At 41.4% G+C, this 24257-nt stretch overlaps 1 protein-coding gene and 1 long non-coding RNA gene across 24 annotated transcripts in view; both read left to right on the top strand.

Moving 5' to 3' along the window:
* The window catches only part of LOC128931941 (serine/threonine-protein kinase MARK2-like), a 47955-nt gene extending 33918 nt beyond the window's left edge, over window positions 1-14037 (top strand). For 20 of the 23 annotated variants that reach the window (XM_078368655.1, XM_078368654.1, XM_078368659.1 and 17 more), the window contains one exon: window positions 102-209. In XM_078368655.1, the coding sequence (XP_078224781.1) occupies window positions 102-182 (81 nt within the window). In that variant the 3' untranslated portion in view covers window positions 183-209. Of the gene's footprint in view, window positions 1-101; window positions 210-8489; window positions 10480-10557 lie in introns of those variants that run through there. The other 3 variants (XR_013533948.1, XR_013533947.1, XM_078368660.1) reach the window with 3 other exon arrangements.
* An 842-nt stretch (window positions 14038-14879) lies between these two features.
* LOC144582092 (uncharacterized) lies at window positions 14880-20057 on the top strand. Its single transcript, XR_013533958.1, has 2 exons — window positions 14880-17945; window positions 18027-20057. It is a non-coding gene; the product is annotated as an uncharacterized LOC144582092 (long non-coding RNA).
* The last annotated feature ends 4200 nt before the right edge of the window (window positions 20058-24257 follow it).

The following is a 24257-nucleotide window of genomic DNA, read 5'->3' as shown; positions in this document are numbered from 1 at the left end:
AGGAAGAGGTTTTGACTCTAGTGCACAGCAGGGTGACCAGAGTCAATAAGAATGTATTGCATTTTGCAAAACATGTTCATGTCAAATGTCTCTGCATTTAGATTGGAGAGGACGAAGGCCCGAAACCTGAGATGCCCAGGAGCAACGTTGGAGCCTGCAGCACTTTATATAAAAAAATATAAAAATAAATGTATCATTCTGATAAATGACCATTTCTTGCTTCTTGCAAATTTTGTAGTAGCATTGGAAAGGTGGCACGTGGGTTGCAGACACTCTGCTGCTTTGTGCCCTCCCTGCACAGGACCGGGGCTAAGAGAAGGGCAAGGTGTGAGGCAAAGGAAAAGGCAGATTTACTAGCACCTGCCTTAGTTGAAAGAAAAGCGGGGATAATGAAAGGATGGAGGAGGACGTGGAAGAGGGCAAGAAAAAGATATAGCTAAACCAGGGTCTAAACCTGGTCCAGACTGGAGAACAGTCTATAAAGATCATGCAGTTTACCCCCGTGAGCACTGGAGGCTCACTGTCTCACACTACTACTATTGCGGCCATAGGAGTATCAGGTAAAAACGAACAAAACAAACCCTTTTGCCAATCAAAATATGTCACTGGAAGGCAAGAGGTGTGGCACAGGTTCTTATATCTTCCCAGCTGCCCTGTTCCTTTTTTGCAGAGGAATCTGCTCCAAAAACTACAAGTACAAATTACTTTTAAGCCTAAAGAAACAAGACTTTAGATTTTAAGTAACCAAAGACTATGGTATTAGCCTTCACAGTGGCAATTATTTGCTAGGGATATTTCTTACACAAGAAATCATCCCTACCTGCCACCATCCAGTTGAACAATGGTCCAGCATTTACTGCACAAGTTGTCCAGCTCATTGCCGAGTCCCTCAACATCTAGATACTACACATCCCTTACCATCCTCAGTCATCGGGTAAAGTTGAACAGACCAATGGCATCCTCAAAGACCATTTGGCCAAACTTGCTATTGAGGTAAAACTCTCTTGGCTCACACTCCTACCTCTTGCCCTGGCCCATATCCGGGCCACCCCATGGGGGCCAATGGGTCTGAGCCCCTTTGAATTGCTGTACGGCTGGCCTTTCCTGGTTTCCCATAATCTCCCTGCGTGACCGCCACCACTGGCCTCCTACCTTTCGTTTCTCTCTCTCCTGCACCAAGTACTTAGGGAGCATACCGACCGCACTCTCCCTGTGGTTCTGGGACCAGAGGACCCCCACCCGGCAGCACAAACTGTCATTGGTGGAACATCACCTATGGGGGGTGCCCGTACAACTCTTGTGTTATTCACAAGCCGCAGCCTCCAAGCTGTCCCAACCGCATGCTCGCTCACTTCAGCAATGGTTTTTTAGCCCTCAACATCCGTGACCCCAACACAGCCATTAGGATACAGGATACTTGGCTTCCCAAGTGCTGGGATTACAAGTCATGAGCCTCTATGCCCAGCTGAAATCATACTACTTTATTTTAAAAAAAAAAAAAAAGTGGGCCAGGGAGGAGGAAGGTTAGGGGGTTTAATTTAAAATAAATTAGTGGGTCAGTTCAGAGAGACACCCTTTTGAATACATGTCCAGTATGAACTGTCTTGTAAGATATCTCTGCTAGTCTTATTTCAAAATAATTATTTTTTTTTTTCAAATTTTCTTTTGTTTTTCTATTTCTATAATGTGGATTTATGGCAGTGGTTTTAAAAGACTTAGACTAGAAAAATGTATTAATTGTAAATAAATTGTTTAATAAAGTTTACATGAGTAAGTTTTTGAAAAAGATGTAATTAGAGCTGACTATACAAGTTCAGCAGTTCTGTGGTTACCATTTTCCCAGATAGGTAGCAGAAATTAAATGTGAAAAGGAAAGAAAGTTTGTCTTTGAAATTAATACCAATGAACCAACCAAAGGTCAATGAAAGATACTTTATTGACTTCAATTTGTATTTGTAGGAGATTTTGCTGTTAAGATTCCTAGGATTCAAAGTATCCAGCCTTTTTTTCTTTCTGTTCTTTGAAAGTAAGCATTTTCAAGGAGTACAAAATCCATTTTTAAAGCATCAGTTGGGTAAGCTTAATTTTTGGTTCTTCAACAAAGGTTCCATTTAGTTTAGCTTCCTTCAAAACGTTTTAGTCACTTTGACAGGTCCAGGTGCTTTTGTGCTCCAAAAGAGAATGTTGAAAATTTGTCAAGTAGATCTGTATTATCTGTCTAGTTATCTTCAGAAAACAGGCCCTGCTGTTTAGGATTAGGTGGATGATCGTCTCCGTTGGACAGTTGGATATGTACCATCTAACTTGATGGGTTTGCATTTCTGGGAATAAACATTGATAAAAGGAAAGAAGCTGCACCAGAAACGTCTTTAATGGCCGGATCTGGTGAAAATATGCCAGCATCAGTAGCTCATCATAATTCTAAAGTTACAAATCCACACGTTTGTAGCTTTTCTTCTTAATTGAATTGGGACATAACTGACTTTGACAATGAACCATTCTAATAAATAGTTTAAATATTAGAGCGCATACTTGTTCTGAAATTTCTGTCACCGTTTAGAACTTGAGATCTGGGGTCATCGTGGCCTTGAATCCTAACACCGACATTTAACTGTGTGACCTTGGGCCTCAGTATTTTATTCTATAAAAGATGTTTAATAAGGTTTTTGGGAGGAACAAATAAGACGGTGCCCTTTATGTGTCTAGCATAGTGCTTGGGGTGCTTAGTAAATATTAACTATTATGATGATGTGTTTCCTTTTTTCTTCCATATCTATGTTTAGTTGAGATACCTCAGAATGATGTCTCTATCCCTTTTGTGATCTTAATATATAACTAATATTGCTGTCCAATAGAAATATAACATAAGCCACATATGTAATTTTCAGTTTTCTACAAATCACGTTAAAAAAGTACAGACAAGTGAAATTAGTTTTAATAATGTTATTTAACCCAGTCCATGCATATATTTCATCATCTAATCAATGCAGAAAAAATGAGATTTTAAATTCTTTTTTTCCCATAGAAAATCTTCAAAATCTAATGTGTATTTGATGCTTAGAGCCCATCTCAGTTCAGGGTACCCATATTTCAGTTGCTCAGTGGTTGCCTGTGGTTAGAGGCAACTGTATTGGACAAACAGCTCTAGATTGCACAGAGCTTCCAAGTTTGCCTCTTAAAGCTCTTAGACCCTTTCCACTAGTGAGAACCTCGCCGCCACCTTAAACCCAGCATTACAAAAAGAAAGCTACTCATCTTTCAGACTCTCTACTCTGTTCCCTTTTGCTGTTAGTAATTCCACCAGCTCTTCAGTCTACTGTCTGAAATCGGATTCGTATTCTCTTTTTTCTTGTATGTTGTTTGTTGTCTAATATTCTCATATTTTTATTTGAAAATATTTTTTTCTTCAGTCTGACTTCATTCTTCCTACTATATATTTGAACATATTTTAAAATCTCTTTCCCTCACCCCTTGAGCCCTGTTTCCAACATTTTTGCCTTATCTACAAATTTCCTTTATTTTTTTTTTCTTATTATACTTTATGTTCTGGAGTACACGTGCAGATCTTGCAGGATTGTTGCTTAGGTACACACAGGCTCTCTCTGAGTCTCTGGGCTCCACATTCTCTCCATTCTTTCCTCAGCCCTTTATAACGTTAGAAATTGTTTCCATTTCATAGGTTATTCCTATCCTTACCTTTCCTTTATCAAATATCCAGAAAAGTCTAATTAGTTTAACTGACAGTTTGACATTAAAATAATTTATTCAAGAGAAGAGGCACAAATGAAGGAGGAAAAACAAGCTGTGGGAAGGGAAGATGAAACCATTCTTTGAGTTTTATATGCCTTTCAGGAAATATCAGAAGGAATCGATTCTAGTAGTCTATAGTACAGTAATTATAGTTAACAATGTATTGTATATTTCAAGATAGCTAGATGAGAATTGTAATATTCCTAACATAAGAAAAGATAAATGTTTGAAGTGATAGATGTTCCAGTTACCCTAACTCGATCATTACATTGTATACATGTACCAAAACGGCACATGTATCCTGGGAAAATGTACAACTATGAGGCATAAATTTAAAAATAGAAATATCACGGAACTGATTAATAATAATCACAATCACCACCCCAAAGCAATGAAACTTGATTTTTTTTTTAAATTGTACTTTAAGCTCTGGGGCACATGTGCACATCCCGCAGGGTTGTTGCATAGGTACACACATACCATGGTGGTTAGCAGTCTCTGTCCCCCTTCGGCTACATCAGGCATTTCTCCCACTGTTTTTCCTCCCCAGCCTCCCTACCCACCCACTGTCCCTCCCCAGCCCTTCCACCCCCAACCTGCCCCAGTGTGTGATGTTCCCCTCCCTATGCCCATGTGTTCTCATTGTTCAACACCCTCCTATGAGTGAGAACATGTGGTGTTTGGTTTTCTCTTCTTGGGTCAGTTTGCTGAGAATGATGGTTTCCAGATTCATCCATGATGTTTACACAGTGCTTTCTAAGAGACAGGGCACCTTCCTCTGTGCCTGGTGAACAGAGGGACAAAACAAAAGAAAGGCACTGGATGAAGAGTCAAGAAACCTGGGTTCTAGCCCTGGCTTTATTATTTACTAGCTCTATTCCCTTGCTTAAGTTGCTTTGAGACACTGTACACACCTGCTCAATGGGGTATTATATCTGTGGTGAGATTGTTTTGTTAGAATCAAATGGGGCCTCAGTGTTTTTACATTGTCTCTCCTTTGGCTGTGTAGATCTTCCCCTCCGTGCCCCCAGCCTACCCTAATTACTCTAGTAAAACTGGAACCTGCCTTATATTCACACACACAGCTAGATATGTACCACACTTGATCCTCTTACACTGCTTTTTTCCCACAGCACTTATGACCTAGCAGTTTGCTAATTTATGTAACAATTGAAACCATTTAATCATTAATCTCTCTTGATGCATTTAAAATCATCACAATTCAGTTTGGGCATGTTTCAGTAGTATAGCTGCTTCATCAATACACATAGGCTTGTGTTACCTTTTAGTAAATGATAATATGTATTCCTACAACTGTATTCATACTTCATAGTCCTATTTGTGGTGAGGGCCAGGTTATATCATTTATAAATAATGAAATCCATGTTTCATCATAAGTTTTAAATGAAATTAAAATGCATATGTATTTCTGTAATTTCATATTTATGGGTTATGTTCTTATTTACATAAATCTATATAGCATTAAGTTCTTGCTGAAATTAAAAATGATTTTCTTAGTAATATAAACAAAGCTATGCTATATTGACTTGCTGAGTAATTATTTTTACTTTACATATATGTAGCCTTGACCTAGCATAACTTAAATATGCTGCCAATACTGTATAATTATACTATTTTATATTTATTAATCAGCTGGATGTTTTTCAATGCATTTTAATACACATTAAAACTTTCTAAAGCCTCACAAAAAAACTTTTGTGAGAGGCAAGTCCTGTAGCAATATGCCTTCCTTCGTAAGGAAGACAATGGCCCCTTTCCTTTGGCCTTTTCTGTGTTCAGCCTCCTTAAAAAAAAAAAAAAATGGCACACGTCACAAGTCATTTTGAGATTTACTGCCTGAAGTCTGCATCAGATTCATAAATACAAAGCAACCATGCTAGTGTCACAATATTTTGGAAGCCATGTTTTTCTGTTAAAAAATAGGGTTATGACATCAACCCCGTTAAAGTCCTGCCGCTGCTACTAAAACGCTACCATGTTCCTTTTGTAAATTAGGTTGACTATCATAAATCATTTTCTGCTCACAATTTTAAAAGTAAGCAGAAACACCCTATTTTGATACATTTCTTAACACTAATCTCACCAGTACTTGCTTCATATAAGATAGAAGATAGAACATGTGTAACAGTCTTAAAGTTCTAAGCGCAAACTTTGGAATATTTTGCATTTGTTCTCCTTTTGAAGGAAATAAATATGCTCTCTACATTGAATATGTATTCTTTAAAATTGCTCTCAAGGAGACATGCAAATACATTGCCTCAGTCATTTTTTCATTAGATACACTCATTGTTTATTCAGCACGTGCTCAGTACTACTAATTAGAGGCAGTGTGTGGGCACTATGAATTTAAGTATAAAAGACAGCCCCTAGGGTTACAGTGATGAAGAAACACAGTCCCTCCTGTTAGGAGTTTTCAGAACCTATGATGATCTATATGATGATATTTAGAGACTTGAAGGAAATTCACACAAATAGTCCTCAACTATTGTTTTTCCTTGGATAACAGTATTATGGAATGATTTTCTTTTCTTCTTCTTCTTGTTCTTTTTTTGGAGTTCCACTCTGTCACAGAAGCTGGAGTGCAGTGGCTACATCTTGGCTCACTGCAATTCAAGAGATTCTCCTGCCTCAGCCTCATGAGTACCTGGGATTATAGGCGCCCACCACCATGCCTGGCTAATTTTTGTATTTTTAGAAGAGATAGGGTTGGTCAGTCTGGCCTCAAACTCCTGACCTTGTGATCTGCCTGCCTCAGCCTCCCAAAGTGCTGGGATTGCAGGCCTGAGTCACCGCACCCAGCCATTGATTTTATTCTTTTTAAAGCTTGTTTGTATTGTCTATTTTACATGTGTTATGCTTTGAAAGCTGTATAAAAGTCACTTCCATGTGTTTTGGATATTGAATGATAAAAACTCTGGACCTGAATTTCATTGTATCACTAATCCAATGCAGTAGAATGTGAATTCTTAATTTAGACAGTGATTTTTAGACATTATTGTGTATAAATAGCACCAGAGGGTTTAATACAATACAAGCATACCTGAGATCCATCAAGATGATCTCAGGTACAGACCAAGAATATGAATTTTTTTTTCCAGTTTTGCTTTTGGATTAAAATTTGCTATCAGTTTCACATCACAGGAATTCAAAAGGAGTATCTACTTCATTCTAGAGGCATCTGTGACCCTGCATAAAGCATAATGGAGTCTCTGTGGGTCTCAAAGTGGTGAAACCTCCATTCCCCAGGAATACAAATTTTGAACAAGCACCGCAAATGATGCTGGTACAGACAGGCAGTCCATGGACCATATTTTGAGAAACTTAATTCCATTATCCATTCAGGGAAATCTTCAGTCTATTTAACAACATAAAGGGAAGAAAAAAATTTTTAGGTGACAACGGACCTCCAAGAACCCTGCTGCTGTTGCTTGCAAGAATTGTATCATTGATGTCATCTAGACCTTGCAAAGCACACCAGTTAAACATGGGGAAGGAATTCTTTTTTTTTTTTTTTTTTTGAGATGAAGTCCCACTCTGTCACCAGGCTGGAGTGCAGTGGCCTGATCTCGGCTCACTGCAACCTCCACCTCCCAGGTTTAAGCAATTTTCCTGCCTCAGCCTCTTGAGTAGCTAGGATTACAGGTGTGTGCCACCACACCCAGCTAATTTTTGTAGTTTTAGTAGGGACAGGGTTTCACCATGTTGGCCAGGATGGTCTTGATGTCTTGACCTCGTGATCCACCCACCTTGGCCTCTCAAAGTGCTGAAATTACAGGCATGAGCTGTAAGGAATTCTTAAACTTTGAATTATCCCTGTACTTCCACATTACCATTTAGCCTAATATTTATTATTTTACCTTTATTCTCTAAAAACACATGTAAATCCATAAGGCCAGAAGGAGATCTAAAAAGTCATCTATATCTCATCTTTTTCTTGAAATATTATTTTATGGCTTTCCCTATCACTACAACAAAGGAACAAATGAGACAGCAAATGCCAGAGGGTCTTTTCCCCACCAATATTTTATTAGATAGAAAAAGGAAGTGGTGCCCGGGCTTAGTGGCTCATGCCTGTAATCCCAACACTTTGGAAGGCCAAGGCGGGTGGATGATGAGGTGAGGAGTTTGAGACCAGCCTTATGGTGAAACCCCATCTCTACTAAAAATACAAAAATTAGCCTAGCTGGGCATGGTGGCAAGCACCTGTAATCCTAGCTATCTGGAGGCTGAGGCAGGAAAATCGTTTGAACTTGGGAGGTGGAGGTTGCAGTGAGCTGAGATCACACCATTGCACTTCAGCCTAGAAGACAGGGTGAGATTTCATCTCAAGAAAAAAAAGAGGAGGTTCTACCTGTATAAACACAGGACTGGAAAGGTACCTTAACCAAATATAACTGTGAAAGGGTCTTCACTGGATATAACATGAATTCCCACTTATTCATCAGTGAAAAACTTAACATGCCATCACTTACATGATTTTATAGTATTTAATGTCATCATTTCCTTGTATGGATTACCCAAAAGCTTGAATCTTATGTTTCTTTAGCTGTACTCAAGCCCATATTGAGCATGTGTTCAATAACATAAACTAATTGTGTGTTTGGTACTTACGTGGAGGTGGTGCTATATAAAGTGATCATTTGCATAATCTAAGAATCTTAAACCAAAAAATAGAGATCAAACTGATTCTCTTTCTCTCCCTCTGTCACATATCTTAGATTTTGTAGGTGAAGAAAGTGTGTCTCAGAGGAGTTAGAGAAGACCAGTTAATAGATGACAATGCTACAGCCTGGAACTTCTATTTGGATCCTGGGTCTCCTATCTCACTCAGCCTGGGTGAGTTTTCTGTGTCTCTACTGCCTCTCCAGTGCTAGTCTGCCAGCCCTCATCACAATTGTGAAGTAGGTAAGCTTTGTTTTGGGGAGTTTAATCTCCTTTTAGTGTGGTTCTCTTCTGAAGCATCCCTTTTGATATGCCTAGCATCTTTCTGTTTTATCTTGAGAAAAATTCTCACTTATAATGTATTGTGACTTTAAATCAATCTACTACATTTCTTAAAGTATTTGTACTTTTAGGGCAGTTGTAGAAACAGACTCTGGAAATCACATCCTTTCCTTGGCCATGTGCTCTGCTTTGTGTAAAGAAAGCTCTGCACCTGTGTGAGTTTAGAAATGAAAAATAATAAGATAAAGAGTAAAGAGCAAGCCCAAATGAAGGCACGTTGACTCTGGAAATCACATCCTCTTTCGCTAGAATGAGAGTAATGTAAACAAGAGACTAGACTAGCAACTCAGAATGAATCATTTTGAAGTCTATGATTTTCTTGCCTGTAGTTAAAAATTGGTCAGAAATAGCTGAGGTGTAGCAAATGATTTTTTACAGCATTATGTAAAGTTGGGTTTTTTTTGAGATGAGATCTCTTTTTTTATTCTTTTTTGAGCTGGAGTCTTGCCCTGTCACCCATGCTAGAGTGTAGTGGCACAGTCTCAGCTCACTACATCCTCCTTCTCCCAGGTTCAAGTAATTCTCCTGCTTCAGCCTCCCAAATAGCTGGGATTACAGGTGCATGCCACCATGCCCAGCTAATTTTTGTATCTTAGTAGAGATGGGGTTTCACCACGTTAGCCAAGCTGGTCTCAAACTCCTGACCTCAAGGGATCCACCTGTTTTGACCTTCCAAAGTGCTGGGATTACAGGTGAGAGCCACCATGCCTGGCCAAGATGGGATTCCCTTATGTTGACCAGGTCGGGGGGCTCAAGGGATCCTCCTGCCTTAGCCTCATGAGAAGCCAGGATTATAGGTGTATGCTACCACAAATTATTTTCATTATTATAAGTTATGGAAGATGTTATTGTAAATGTAGTTGATGATAAAATGTACATGGGTGCACAAAATTTAATAGTCTCTTCCCTTGACTTTGTTTCACCTTAGACTGATTGGTCTTGCATTTTCTTTCTATTGCCATCAAGAACAGCAGCCTTCAATATGAAAACCCTATATGCCAACAAATAATCAACTCAAAAATTTTGTCAACTTCACCCCAAAGTTAGGAATTTAAATGTATTAAGAAGTAATCAGGTGGCTGGATGCAGTGGCTCATGCCTGTATTCCCAGCACTCTGGGAGGCTGAGGTAGGTGAATCACCTGAGATCAGGAGTTCGAGACCAGCCTGGCCAACATGGTAAAACCCCATCTCTACTAAAAATAGAAAAAAATTAGCTAGGCATGGTGGTGGGCACTATAATCCCAGCTACTCTGGAGGCTGAGGCAGGAGAATCACTTGAACCCGGGAGGTGGAGGTCACAGTGAGCCAAGATTGCGCCATTACACTCCAGCCTGGGCAACAAGAGCCAAACTTCATCTCAAAAAGAAAAAAAAAAAGAAAAAAAAAATCTGGAGACAATAGATGCTGGAGAGGATGTGGAGAAATAAGAACACGTTTACACTGTTGGTGGGAGTGTAAATTAGTTCAACCATTGTGGAAGACAGTGTGGCGATTCCTCAAGGATCTAAAAATAGAAATTCCATTTGACCCAGCAATCCCATTACTGGGTATATACCCAAAGGATTATAAATCATTCTATCATCAAGACACATGCACACCTATGTTCATTGTGGTTTTGTTTATGACTGGGAAGATTTGGAAACCAAACCAAATGCGCATCAATGATAGACTGGGCAAAAAAAAAAAAAAAAAAAAAAAAAAAAAAAAAAAAGGGGGGCACATATACACCATGAAATACTATGCAGCCATAAAAAACAATGAGTTCATTTCCTTTGTACAGGCATGGATGAACCTAGAAACCATAATTCTCAGCAAACTGGCAGAAGAACAGAAAACCAAACACCACGTTTTCATTCATAGGCGGGTGATGAACAATGAGAACACTTGGGCACAGGGAAGGAAACACAGAGCTAGGTGTGGGGGAGGGGGGATGGCGGCGGGGAGGATGGGGAGGGATAACACTGGGAGAAATGCCTGATGGGGGGATGTAGAAGTGTTGGGGGGTGGTGGAGGTGGGGAATGGAGACAGCAGACCACAATGGCATGTAGGTACCTATGCAATAATCCTGCAGGATGTAGGATGTGCACATGTACTCCAGAGCCAAATACAATTAAAACAAACAAACAAAAAAGGTATGCTCTTCTATCATCCTAGCACAAATGGAAACTCAGGCCCATACTGACTGATGGCCTGTTTAAACTCTTAACAGTTTGAAGGGAAGGGGTTCAAAAGCAACCCATACTTGCCCTTGCTGATCTGGAAGGTGTGTAACCACTGGGAATTGCCATGCCTCTAAATCTCCCTCATTTCCCACTTGTTGAATCCCAGCTTGGATAGAACTGGTTACCATAGATATAGGAGTATAAGCACCTGGACTGGTTACCATAGTTCTAGGAGCACACACGCCAACAGAAGCAGCGGTAGAAATATCAGGGAGGCTCTGACCATCTCTCTACAAGATACTGAGCAGGGCTGATGGGCACACCTTTTCCTTATTTGACTTTTTATCTTTTTGCTCCATGATTTCTTTACATACTTAATCACACTCCTTCTCTTCTCCTGAATTTTCTCCTGAATCCTTTTCCTCATCTTATGTCTGAAACAGCTCCAGGGCAAAACACACCAAAGTCCAAATGGACCACACCAAATAAACCCTGTGTTGGCTTGATCTTTGGCTGATGTTACCCCAATATGACCGAGTTCCCCCAGCTGCCACCCTTGGAGATTTTTTCAAATGTTCTTGCGCCAATTCCGAGCTCCCCCAACTAACCCTGGGAGATTTTTTCAAACATTCTTGGTCTACTTCAAGGTTCTCCCTAATTCACCCTGGGAGTCTCCCTTGGGCTCCTCCTGAGCTCCCCAACTTACCCCAGGGATTTTTTCCAGTAGTATTTGGGCCACTTCTGGGTTCTCCCTAATTCACCTAGGAGTCTCCCCCCGGGCTCCTTCTGGCTCCCCCTAACTCACCTGGGGGATTCTTTTCAAACATTGCAGAGATACCTTCAGCTTAGCCTCTTTTTACATTGTTCAGGCAATCCTTCATCCTGGGTTTTAGTCTCCACATTTTGGCACCTCTTACCAAAACCCAGCTCAGTTGGGAGACCCCCACCCAGATGGCGCTGAAGGTATTTGAGAGGCAGATACCAAAACAGCACAACGGAGTGAATCTATCCTGGGGACCAACAGCCTGAGAGCCTGTGGGGCTGACAGCTCTCCAGACTGAAAACCCCTGAGCAGAGAGTCATCCATGTGTTTATTTGCTCTTTGACACGTGATTCTTATTAATACACAGGTGATCTACATATACAAATATACTAGGTAGGCAGCTGTTACCCGAATACCACGAATTAGAAACTAAAAGTATCTTCCACAAGAGAACCATGGGGGCAGGGTAAACTTAATGTTTCTCAACAGTGGTCATGCCTGCTTGCTGTTGGGAATCGGGTTGTTTTGCTCACTCAAACTGGTAAACTTACTGAGGCTTGCTCTCGGCTTTGATGACAGGGCAGCATGAAAGACAGCTTTCATTTTATCCGCCTACGTTAGAGAAGACTTTCAACCTTTTTGCTGAGTTGTGGAGCTCTGGTTCAATCTTAGAGAAAGGCAGGATAGTGGAGTGGGGCTTGGAGCCAAGGTAACTCCAATTTCCAACAGGCTCCATCACCGATGAGCTGTGTAGCCTCAGGCACATCACTGAACCACTCTGAGCCTGTTGCTTCAACTGTAAAATAGAGATAATAACACAGCATCTTGCAGGAGTTGTGTGAAGATGAAAGCTTTAGGTACATAAAGATATAAAATATGGAAGAGTTTGGCACATAATAGACCCTCATAAATGTTCAGGAGTGCACAGAATAATTAATCATAAATATTGTTTATGAAATTAACAAACCAGAAGATAAATTATGCTCATGCTAACCCACCCACCTTATGGATGATTAGTTCGGATTCAGGATCAGATTTGAAATATCTTTTGAAACATATGTAGGGCAGAGAAATTAACATTTGAGTGCCTGGAGAATCTTAAATTTTCTCATTCCTGACTTCTGATATAAAATTTGCAATACAGCATAAGTTTTTGGTATGCTCCCTTTTCTTTCAGACTTATTTACTTTTAATGAACAAACCAACCCACGGTATCATCTACAGTAATGGCAATTACAGCGAGTAGGAGATAGAGCAATAAAAATGAACCATAAACTCTAGTTCATAAAGGGACGCCCAAATCCAGGCGCTGACACAGTGAAGCTTCTAAAGACGTCATCGGTGACTGATGTTGCTGCAGTGTGATTGAATGGTTGTTTAGTCTGAAGGAGGTGGGCATCAGTCAAAAAGGAAGGATGGCATAGTTATCTCACCCATTTGCTAAATCAAAATTGGAGAAATTATCTAGGGCATTCAGCTATTCTCTTGAGAACATAACTATTTCTTAATTACCTAACTAGAAAACTCATGAGCCTCTGGAGAATTCTTAGGAAACGTTACAGAGAGTTTATGTGAACTGCAGCCTCTGGTGGCAAATGCCCCAGAGCAAATCTCTCACTTGAAATGAGTTCTCAGGGTCTGATGCAGCCAATCATCCCCTTGTCGCTGTTCCCTCCTCCCCATCCCTTTCTGCTACCACCAATCTACGTGACTTCCCAGCTGGCCCCCTGCCCCCAGCCTCTCCAGAGTTGCCTTCATGAAACACAGTTCTAATCACATCAATCTGACTCAGACACTTTTAGTGGCCCCCCCATGTCCCACATGATGAAGTCCAAACTTTTTCAAATGATACTTAAGGTCTTCCATGATCTGGCTTCAACTTACGTTGAAATCTCTTCTCCTAGGTCTCCTTTACCCAGCCCTTATTCTCATCCTCACTAGTAACCTCATGCATCCATTCAACAAACATTTTTAAAGTGCCACAAATCTAGCATTGTGATGGAGGGTGAGCAAGACACAGTCTCTGCTCTGGGGAGCTCAGAGTCTGGTGATGGGCTCAGAGTCTGGACAAGCCAAAGAGTGTTTTCTCCAGTTACTAACACAGAGAGTTAGTCCCCAGTCATTTACCCTAAGAATGCCTCGTACTTTTTCTTTCAAACACAAATAACAAGTAAAGGATTATCTAGGTAATTATTTAATGCCTATCTCTCCTCCCCTCATTAGCCTATAAACTTTTAAGGGCAGAGAGGGCAGAATCATGTCTGATAAGTTCATCCTACATGTGCATTGACAGTTATATAGTAAATGACCTAAAATAAATATTTTTGAATGATACGTATTTGTGTTCATTTTTTCTTTTTGGAGCTTTACCATATTACTCTCAGATACTGTGCAAAACATTCCAGAATCTGGAATGTGTTCTCTAGTTCCATGGGGCTGTTTCTCACCTGGTCTGATGGCCAATAACACGCATAGGACTCCTTTATTCCTGCCTCAATAGAAGTGTCTGTGCACACACACACACACACTTGCGCACGGTCTCACACACTCCCATCCCTCTATTTATTTTTACATTTGCATCCAGAAGCCAATATGTTATCAAGGGGATGTTAACCTGGTTAGAAAATCCGACTCTGACAGAATCTTGAATATTTGCTCCATAAATTCATCAGTGCAAGGGCAGACTTTATACTTAGCAACATTCAGAATTGCCTTGGTTCCAAAACTTTAAAAAGGAATGCAAAATTAAAAAGAATCAAAATGCTTAAAATGCTAAATATAGAGAATAACTATGAATACAAAACCCCTTGCTAATCTTATAGATTGCTCATCTCGACTTATGGCTTCAAATATTACTTATGTGTTGTCTTAGGGTGGGTGACCCAGAAGCAGAGCCTGATTTGTACGCACATGCTTTCTTAAGGAAATACTCCCTGGACTGGTAAGGCTGAGGGAGATGTAAACAGAGGAGAGAAAGCCCAGCAAAGGTTTAATCTCAGGCAGGCTTTGCAAAGGGTGGTGGTTTTAACCCAATCCTGGGTGTACAGAAACCCTGGGGCTTAAGATATGCCCAGCCTTTTTTGGAACAAGAGAACTAGGCTTTCACACACCTTCTGCTCTGTACCCTGTGCCTGTGTGTCACTGGTCAAGGATTGTCCTAGAACACAAGTCTTCAAACCCTGGGCCATGAACCGGTACCTGTCTGTGGTACTGTTAGGAACTGAGCTGTAGAGTAGGAGGTGAGTGGTAGATGAGCAAGCAAGTGAAGCTTCATTTGTATTTACAGTCACTCCCTATCCCTCGCATTACTGCCTGAGCTCCACCTCCTGTCTTATAGCACAGGAATCCCCAACTTCTGGACCAGGGACTGGTACTGGTCCTGACCTGTTAAGAGCTGAGCTGCACAGCAGAAGATGAACAGTGGGCCAGAGAGTGAAACTGAGCTTCACCTCCTGTCAGATCAGCAGTGGCATCAGATTCTCATAGAAGCAGGAACACTATTGTGAACTACATATGTGATGGATCTAGGTTACATGCTCCTTATGGTAATCTAGTGCCTAATGATCCATCACTGTCTCCTATCACCCTCAGATGGGACTATCTAGTTGCGGGAAAACAAGTTCAGGGCTCCCGCTGATTCTACATTATGGTGAGTTGTGTAATTATTTCATTGTAGATTTCAATGTAATAATAATAGAAATAAAGGGCACAATAAATGCAATGTGCTCAAATCATCCCAAAACCATCCCCTGCACTGCCCGGTCCATGGAAAAACTGTCTCCCACAAAACTGGCCCCTGGTGCCAAAAAGGTTGGGGACCACTGTCCTGGAGGGAAGTCAATTTCCAAGTATATCTTGTTTTCTGATTGTGGAGGGGAAAGCAGCTCTAAAAGCCTAAGGGAAGACTCCAAAAAGACACAGGTGCTGGGTGTTAGAAGCAAAAGCAGGAGTGGGGCTCTCAAAAGAAAACAAGGTACCGCAGGGAGTCTAGGTGGAGCAGCTGTGTCCACTACGTTGCTGAATGCTCTCACAGTTTCCTCCAGCTTGGACTTCTCACCTGACCTTCAGACGCATGCATCCGACTGCCTGCTTGACATCTCTACTTGAACATATGTGTCCGTTACCCATTGCCACAATAATGTTGTATAACATACAACCACAAAACCTTAGTGCATATAACAAACTATTATTTTTGCTTACAGTATGTGGACCAGCTGGGCAGTTCAGATAATTTGTGCTGGGCTTGGTGAAGCTCATTTATGCATCTATTGTCAGCTGTGGGTTTGCTGAATGGCTTGAGTAATCTTTTCTGGGCTTTCTCAAATGTATGGGGCCTCAGCTGGGAAAACTGAGCTGATTTCACTCTGCTGCACATGTCTCATCCTTCATCAGGATAGCCTGGGAGAGAGGGAGGATGGGAAGGTAAGAGGGGGAGAGGGAGGGAGGGTAGGAGGGAGAGAGGGAGGGTGGGAGGAAGAAGAAGAGAGAGAAAACACGCAGGTGAGAGCGCCCTACTTTGCAACGTAGGCAGGCAGCATTTATAGACAGAGAACAGAAATGAGCTTCAGAAACAACTTGATTAGTTACAGCTCAGTAACCAATCAGCAGACACTATATTTGAAGCTGGTCTGATCAGTTGGCCACCTGTAACTGACTGAAGCTCAGTTGCTGTGACTGGTTGGGACTCAGCTATTTGTTACCAAAGTCTGCTCGTGAGTTTTGCTTTCATCTAATTTATGTCTAGGTTAGATTGCAGTTTGTTACTGCAATCTAACTTAGACACAAGAACGGAGGCAACCCCAGGTGGAATTTGGCTTCACTTAACAAGGCTTAGGCCCAGAACCAGCCACTGTTCCTATTACCACATTCTGTTACCAAAAGAAAGTCACTGGTCAATTCAAAGAGTGGGTAAATAGACTTCATCTTTGACAGAGGAGCTTTAGAGTCCATTTCTGTAATCAACCTCCTAATGTCTAACTGGCATCTGCTTTATTGGTGGCAGTTGAGCAGAGTTTCATTGCTAAAGACTTACAGGTCACCAAATGACAGTGTTTACCAATCCACAGTTTTCTGCAGGAAGAGGATACGATATAGCAGCAGCTTGAAGTAGGGGCATGCATCACAACCGAGGGCTGTGTGGGAAGTAGAAAAGTTCCTTTTTAAAGTTTGGTTTCTTGTTAAAAAATAAATCATAAGTGTGCTAATAACTCTTCGTTAAGCCCTATCCTATGCAGCTATTAGACATGCCATGCTTACAGGCACATAGTACATTTTATGTCCTTGTACTTTAACTGTGCTGGACGTGCTCACAGGCATTTCCCAGCTCTCCACTGCTTTTACCTGTTTAGAAAAGTCTTAAGTTGTTAGCCAATGGGGTTTTAGTTTAGATTGTGAGGTCTGGCTCCAGCCAATGGAGATCAGACACAGCAGTGACAACCCCAAATGTGTAAGAAATAAATTTGCATGTTTACCTTTGTTCTTTGTACTCTCATGCACGATGACTAGCGAGGGTACCCTTCCTGCAGTCCAGGAGGCAAAAATTGCCTTGCTGAAAGACACTTTGTCTCAGTGCCAGTTTTTCTTTGCAGCACTGAACATCTATTTCCAACAGGCTGTGTCACACAGCAAGGGGTCCAGAGGGGCCAGGTGCAAGCTCCAATTATCCTCCCTCTGGAAGGGCCACACTTGACATGCCCTCTCCCAGATCAGGAACCACTGATACGTAGATGGAACACCTTACAACTAGGGAGCCCCAAATGGAGTCTTGTCTTGGGTCTCAGGATTTTTTTTTTTTTTTTTTTTTTTTTTGAGGAGTCTAGCTGTATCACCCAGGCTGGAGTGCAGTGGCATGATCTTGCCTCACCACAACCTCCACCTCCTGGGTTCGAGTCCCAGCCTCCTGAGTAGCTGGGACTACAGGTGCCCACGGCTATGTCCAGCTAATTTTTGTATTTTTAGTAGAGATGGGTTTCACCAAATTGGTCAGGCTGGTCTCAAACTCCTGACCGCAGGTGATCCACCGACCTCAGCCTCCCAAAGTGTTGGGATTACAGGTGTGAACCACCATGACCGTCTGATCTTGGGTGCCTTTTATCCCATAGGCATCACTTGGGCACTTGCTCTTGTGCAACTGAGCCCAATGGCAGAGCCTTCTAGGGGGTGAGGGAGGAGACGGTCCTCACTGAAACCAGGTGCAAGCCATCAATCTAACCTCACCATTACTAATCAACAATGCTGACAAGGTAGTATAAACCATCCAAAAACTCCACAGACCTATGGGTACAAAGTACCACTAGTAATCAATATGTTCTGTGTCTTCCCAGGGAACAATGCTATGCAGGTCTATTTCTCATTTCAGTAAAAGTTCAGGCCAATTCTAGACCTGCTGGAATCACTTCACAGAGCACAGCATCTCAAATGCAACGTGTTCAAAACTGAGATCTTGATGGTGCTTCCTCGATTCTTTCTCATCCTGCTAATGACAACTTCATTATATTTGCTCAGACCAAAGACCATGGCATCATGTGACAACTCTCTGTATTTCATGCCCCACCTCCAATCTATCAACAAATCCTGTTGGTGCTACCTTCAAAATATGTTCAGAATTTGGCTGAGTGCAGTGGCTCACACCTATAATGCCGGCACTTTGCGAGGCCAAGGTGGGTAGATCACATGAGGTCAGGAGTTAAAGACCAGCCTGTGAAACATGGGGAAAACCAGTCTCTACTAAAAATATGAAAAAAAATTAGTTGGGTGTGGGGGCATGCACCTGTAGTCTCAGCTATTTGGAAAGCTGAGGTTTTCAATCACTTGAACTTGGGAGGTGGAGGTTGCAATGAGCTGAGATTGCACCACTGCACTCCAGCCTGGGAGAGTGAGACTTCATCTCAAATCTGTATATATATTCAAAGTTCTATCACTCTCACCTTCCTCACTCACACTACCATGATCCAAGGTGCCCTCATCTTTCACCTGCTGCTGTGGTTTAAATGTGTGTGTCCCTCTAAAATCCATATGTTGGAACTTAAACCCCAACCTGATGGTACTAGAAGGTGGGATCTCTGGGAGGTGATTCAGTCATGAGGATTCTACCCCCATGAATAGGATTAATGCCCTCATGAAAGGGCTGCAGGGAACTAGCTAGGTCCTTTTGTCTTCTGCCATGCGAGGACACAGAGAAGGCACCATCTATGAGAAACAGGCCCTCACCAGACTCAGAATATGCTGGTGCCTTGACCTTGGACTTCACAGCTTCTGGAACTTTGAGAGTCAGTTTTGATTGTTTAGAAATTGTCCAGTCCCAGGTATTTTGTAATAGCAGCTGGGCCTCGACTAAGACACCTCTTAACTGGCTACCGGCTGTGCCTTGCCCCCTTTTCAGTCTCCTCTCAACATAGCAGTCAAGGCAAACCCATGAAAAGTGAGTCACTTCTCTGCTAAGACATCGCAAATGACTCTCATCCCACTCAGAAGAAAAGCAGAGGTCCTAACTCTGACCACGGGCTCAGTGTGACTTGGTTGCTCTTGACTTCTCTGATGCCATCACCTGCTACGCTCTTTTCTCCACTCTAGTTGGACTACCTTCCTCGTTCCTCAACATGCAGGCACGCCTCCGCTTCTGGCCTTCCAGGTTCCCTCCACTGGAATGCTCTTTTCCCCTGTGATCTGTTTTGCCCCCTACTTCCTGCAGGTTTTCTGGTGGAGGCTTTCTAGATACTTACCTAAAACTTCAGTCTCCTTCCAACATTTACAGTCCTCTTCCAGTCTTCAGTTACTTTTGTTTCTTAGCCTTTATCACTGACCAGCACTATATACATTTACTTATATGTCCCTTTTACAGACGGTCTTCCTTCTAGAAGGCGAGTTCAAGGAGGGTAGGAAGGTTGCTTTGTTTACTACTGTATTCCCAGTTCCCAGAACTGAACCCGATACATGGAAATTACTCAGTACATATTTTTTGAATGAATGTTACTCATAATCATAGATCAGTAATATCATGGATCAATCAGACTGTAAATTGTTTTGGAGTATGAGCTATCATATATTTTAATATTCCACATTGTATGTGATATATATCTCTTCATTTTTGCAGGTTTTCAGTAAACATGTATTGAAAGAGCTAAACTGAAATATGCTAACCTTTAAATTAAAAGTGTACCAGTTTTAATATTTGGAGCTGTGAATGACTTTCAAAAATAATACAAATGTTTAAGATTTTATACAAAAGAGTCGCTATGCTTGATTATATCGAAGATATCACTGAATATATAACACCATTATTTTATGTTCTATGGAGACAAAAAATGCTGCCAATTAAATGATGATTAAATACTTGTTTATCATTTTAATTTTTATTTGGACCTCATTAAAATTGCTTCTTAAGGCTTATTTAGCAAAGACATTCCTCTATATCATGTGTGTGTGTGTGTGTGTGTGTGTATGTACACACACATATGAAAAGTCAAATGTAATTGAAACAAAGTGTCTAAGCATTCCTGAGACAACTTCACATTCCGAATTCAACTCTTCACAACCATTTTTTGACCTTGACTCATTAATGTCCATGTTTCAAAATCAAGAATGTTCTTTAAAGAGCGCACTCTTGTCTCTGGAATTGTCCCCCAGGTCCCCGACATGATTTAGCACTTTTGGATGAACCAGAGCAGGCAATGACAGCTACAGCTACATCCTGACAGCTGCCTGGTCTCAGTGCCTGTCACAGGCACCCTGAGTTCAGCAATGTTAAAACTGGAAAAAAATTTGCACCTTAGAGTCAGTGACATCGGGAATACAGTGAGATACCCACTTCCAAAGGTCTTAATGGTCTTTTTAAAAAAATCAATTCTAACTTTTCCTCTTTCTACTATTGTAAAATAGGTGAATTTTATTAACCATAGCAATCATTTGCAGCACATAAAAGAAAGCCTTTCATTAAAATTTATCCTAAGTATTTGCACAATAATAATCATAAGTCATTAAAATGAATTGCAGGGGTCAGAAAATTATTAAAGGTTGGTAATAGTTTTAATCCATCCAACTGAAGAAAAATAGTCCTTCAAACTCTGATTATAGTCAGTCTTTTATAGACTTGTTTGGAGGACATTTACACACAGCCTCTAGCGTACTTCAAGTCATATCTAGTCACTTGTAATACCAACTATAATGTAAATGCTATGTCAACAGTGGTTATGCTGTATTGTTTAAAAATTTGTGTTATTTTTTATTGTTGTATTGTGGTGTTTTTTTCAGAATATTTTCAATCTACTGTTGGTTGAGTCTCTGGATGTGAAACTCCAAAAGAGGGAGGACTGGTTATAACCTTAATCCAAGAGAAACATACGACGGTTATTAAGATTGCAATGTCTTTTTATTATCTCTGTAGTAACTGGTTACTAAAGTGACTAGTTATTAAATATATTTTTAAATATTAAACAGTTTTTATTGGGGTAAAGCTCACAGAACATAAACTTCATGATTTAAGAGTATACAGATCTGTTTCTACAAAAAAATAAACAAATTAGCGGGTGTGGTGGCCCATGCTTGTTGTCCCAGCTACTTGGGAGGCTGAGATGGGAGAGTGGTTTGAGCTTGGAGGCTCAAGCCTGCAGTGAGGCAAAATTGCACTGTAGTACTCCATCCTGGGTGACAGAGCGAGACCCTGCCTCAAAATAACAACAACAATAGTGTCTAATTCACAATATTGTACAACCATCACCTCTATCTAGTTCTAAAGCATCTTCATTGCCCCCCGAAAAGGGAACCACTTACTTACCCATTAAGCAGTCTACTCCCCTTCCCCCTGCTCCTAGTCCTTGGCAACCACCAACCTTTGTCTCTGTAGACTTACCTATTCTAGATAGTTCATGTAAGTGGAATCATATACTACTTTTAGGCTGGGTGCGGTGGCTCATACCTGTAATCCCAGCACTCTGGGAGGCTGAGGTGGGCAGATCACGAGATCAGGAGTTCAAGACCAGCTTGACCAATGTGGTGAAACTCTGTCTCTAGTAAAAATACAAAAATAAGCTGGACGTGTTGGCATGTGTCTATAATCCCAGCTATTCAGAAGGCTGACTCAGGAGAATCATTTGAATCCGGGAGGTGGAGGTTGTAATGAGCTGAGATTGTGCCACTGCACTCCAGCCTGGGTGACAGAGTGAGACTTCATTAAAAAAAAAAAAGTGACTTTTTTGTATGGCTTCTTTTACTAAGCAGGTTTTCAGGTTTCATCTACCTCATAGGACATGTCGGTACCTCATTCTTGTTTATGGCTCCGTAATATTCCACTGTATGACTATACCACAGTTTCTTTAAGCACTTACCAGTCGATAGACTTTTGGGTTGTTTCCATTTTTGGCTATTGTAAATAGTGCTGCTATGAGCACCGATGCACAAGCTTTAGTTTGAATACCTCTTTTTCAGTTCTTTTAGGAATCTACCTAGGAGTGGAGTTGCTGGGTCAGATGGTAATTCTATATTTAACTTTTTAAGGAACTGCCAAAGTGATTTCCACAGAGATTGCATCATTTCATATTCCTACTGGCAAGGCATGAGGGTTTCACTTTCTCTATGTCCTCACGAAACATTAAATAAATGATTAGAAACAGTTTTTTTCTGAAACTGTAATATAGAATTTACAAAAATATAAGATTACAGAACTGTTTGGAGGGCATTTTGGCACACAGCTTGGCATTTTTAAACATTAACAGTGCAAAGTATTCGGCACTTCCCTGCACTCAGAGCCCCTGGTTATTCTGAAAGCCATGTGGCACTTGACCTCAAAGTTAGTTTTAAGGCTCTGTCCCCTTGCTCCCTCCATGGTATAGAACGTTCCCATTTCTCATAGGCCTTTATGTCTCCATTCTCTTTCTGCAGAACACAAAGTCTTCCTCTGTACTCCCTGCCAAGTAACTCCTTCCAACCCCTCAGTCTCATTAACATCGCAGCCCATAGGGAAAACCATCAGAGGCACTAACACCTGCCCACACATCTCCCACTGCAGTATGATAATGTCTAATGAGACTTTCCAAGGCTCACCTTCAGCAAGACAAACTCCAATTCTCCCCGCTGGATTCCTGCTGTTCCTGTCCCCAGTCCAACACCTTCTTGTTATGAAAACCTGGCAGTTTTTCAATTAAGCAGACTGCCCATGTCTTTCCAGAAATCTGATGATCCTGGTGTGGTGAAAGGACAGAATATCTGGGCTCTGGGCCTTATCTGCCACCCATGACCTTTATTCTTTACAGCATTTCCTATTGAGTTACTGCCATCTGCAAAGTACTGAATTATATAGCAGACAGATCACTGGTCTTGCCTAGGTCTCAAATCTGTAACATGAAGAGGAGATATCTTATCTTCCCTGGATCTGATGATCCTGGACATCCATTCCAACCGAAAGTAATTCCATGCTTATGAATTGGAAAGACTGTTTTGATGGGAGGGAACAGCGGTTCTTAGAAATAGGTGTGTAACAAATGAGTAAACCTTCCCAAAATATTTGGGAGAGGAGATGAGACATGGAAAGAAAATTGCCAGTTGCCGTCACTTTCACAAGACCCCCCGAATTCAGCAGAACAGAAATCTCAGTATGAAAGGCAATCCTCGAACTTAAATGCATTTTTGTGTATTAGCCTTATTTTTCCAATTTCTAGGGAACCACTGGCTTAGAGGACAGAATCCAAAGAAGCAGAAACCCACTCTCCCATTGACGTCTCAATAATGTGCCATCTGAACGATTTCTCAGTTCTCTCTCTGGTTTCTTTCTCAAGTAACTCAAAAGTTCTCACGGACACATTTGAGCATTTTCAAAGTGTAACTAGCGTCTACAGACACTAGAGGGCAGAGCGCAGCCTGAGGTCCGGTCCTGAGGCTGCAGAGCCATCACCTCATTTCATTTTCCCTGTGTGCCTCCAAACGGCGCTGCAGCTCGCGTCAGTCTTGTCCCCAGCTCGGATGCTCCTGGCACTGAGCTCCTTTTTGGAGAGGGTAGGGAGAGTCTATCCTACCTGAGATGCAAACTGAGGAAGGGGCACCCTGCCTTCCTGGAGATGCTGCCCTGCATCAGAAGCCCAGGAGGAGCTTTCCTCTTTGTATTTAAATTCTGTAACTTGCGTTCATCATTGGCATAAAAAATATTTATATGGCGCGGTGGCTCATGCCTGTAATCCCAGCACTTTGGGAGGCCGAGGCGGGTGGATCACGAGGTCAAGAGATCGAGACCATCCTTGTCAACATGGTGAAACCCTGTCTCTACTAAAATACAAAAAGTTAGCTGGGCATCATGGTGCGTGCCTGTAATGCCAGCTACTCAGGAGGCTGAGGCAGGAGAATTGCCTGAACCCAGCAGGCGGAGGTTGCGGTGAGCCGAGATCGCGCCATTGCACTCCAGCCTGGGTAAGGAGAGCAAAACTCTGTCTCAAATATACATATATATATATATATATTTATTTATTTATTTATAAAGTCCTTTAGCAGCGTCATAAGCTACTGAGCGTGGACTCAACAGACGCTGCGCCGTCAGGGTTGAGTGACCCATCACACATGCTGAGGAACAT

The sequence above is a fragment of the Callithrix jacchus genome, chromosome 4, assembly GCF_049354715.1.
Source record: "Callithrix jacchus isolate 240 chromosome 4, calJac240_pri, whole genome shotgun sequence".
Lineage (NCBI taxonomy): Eukaryota > Metazoa > Chordata > Mammalia > Primates > Cebidae > Callithrix > Callithrix jacchus.
Note: the sequence above shows the minus strand (reverse complement) of the source record. Positions and strands in the feature narration are given on the sequence as shown.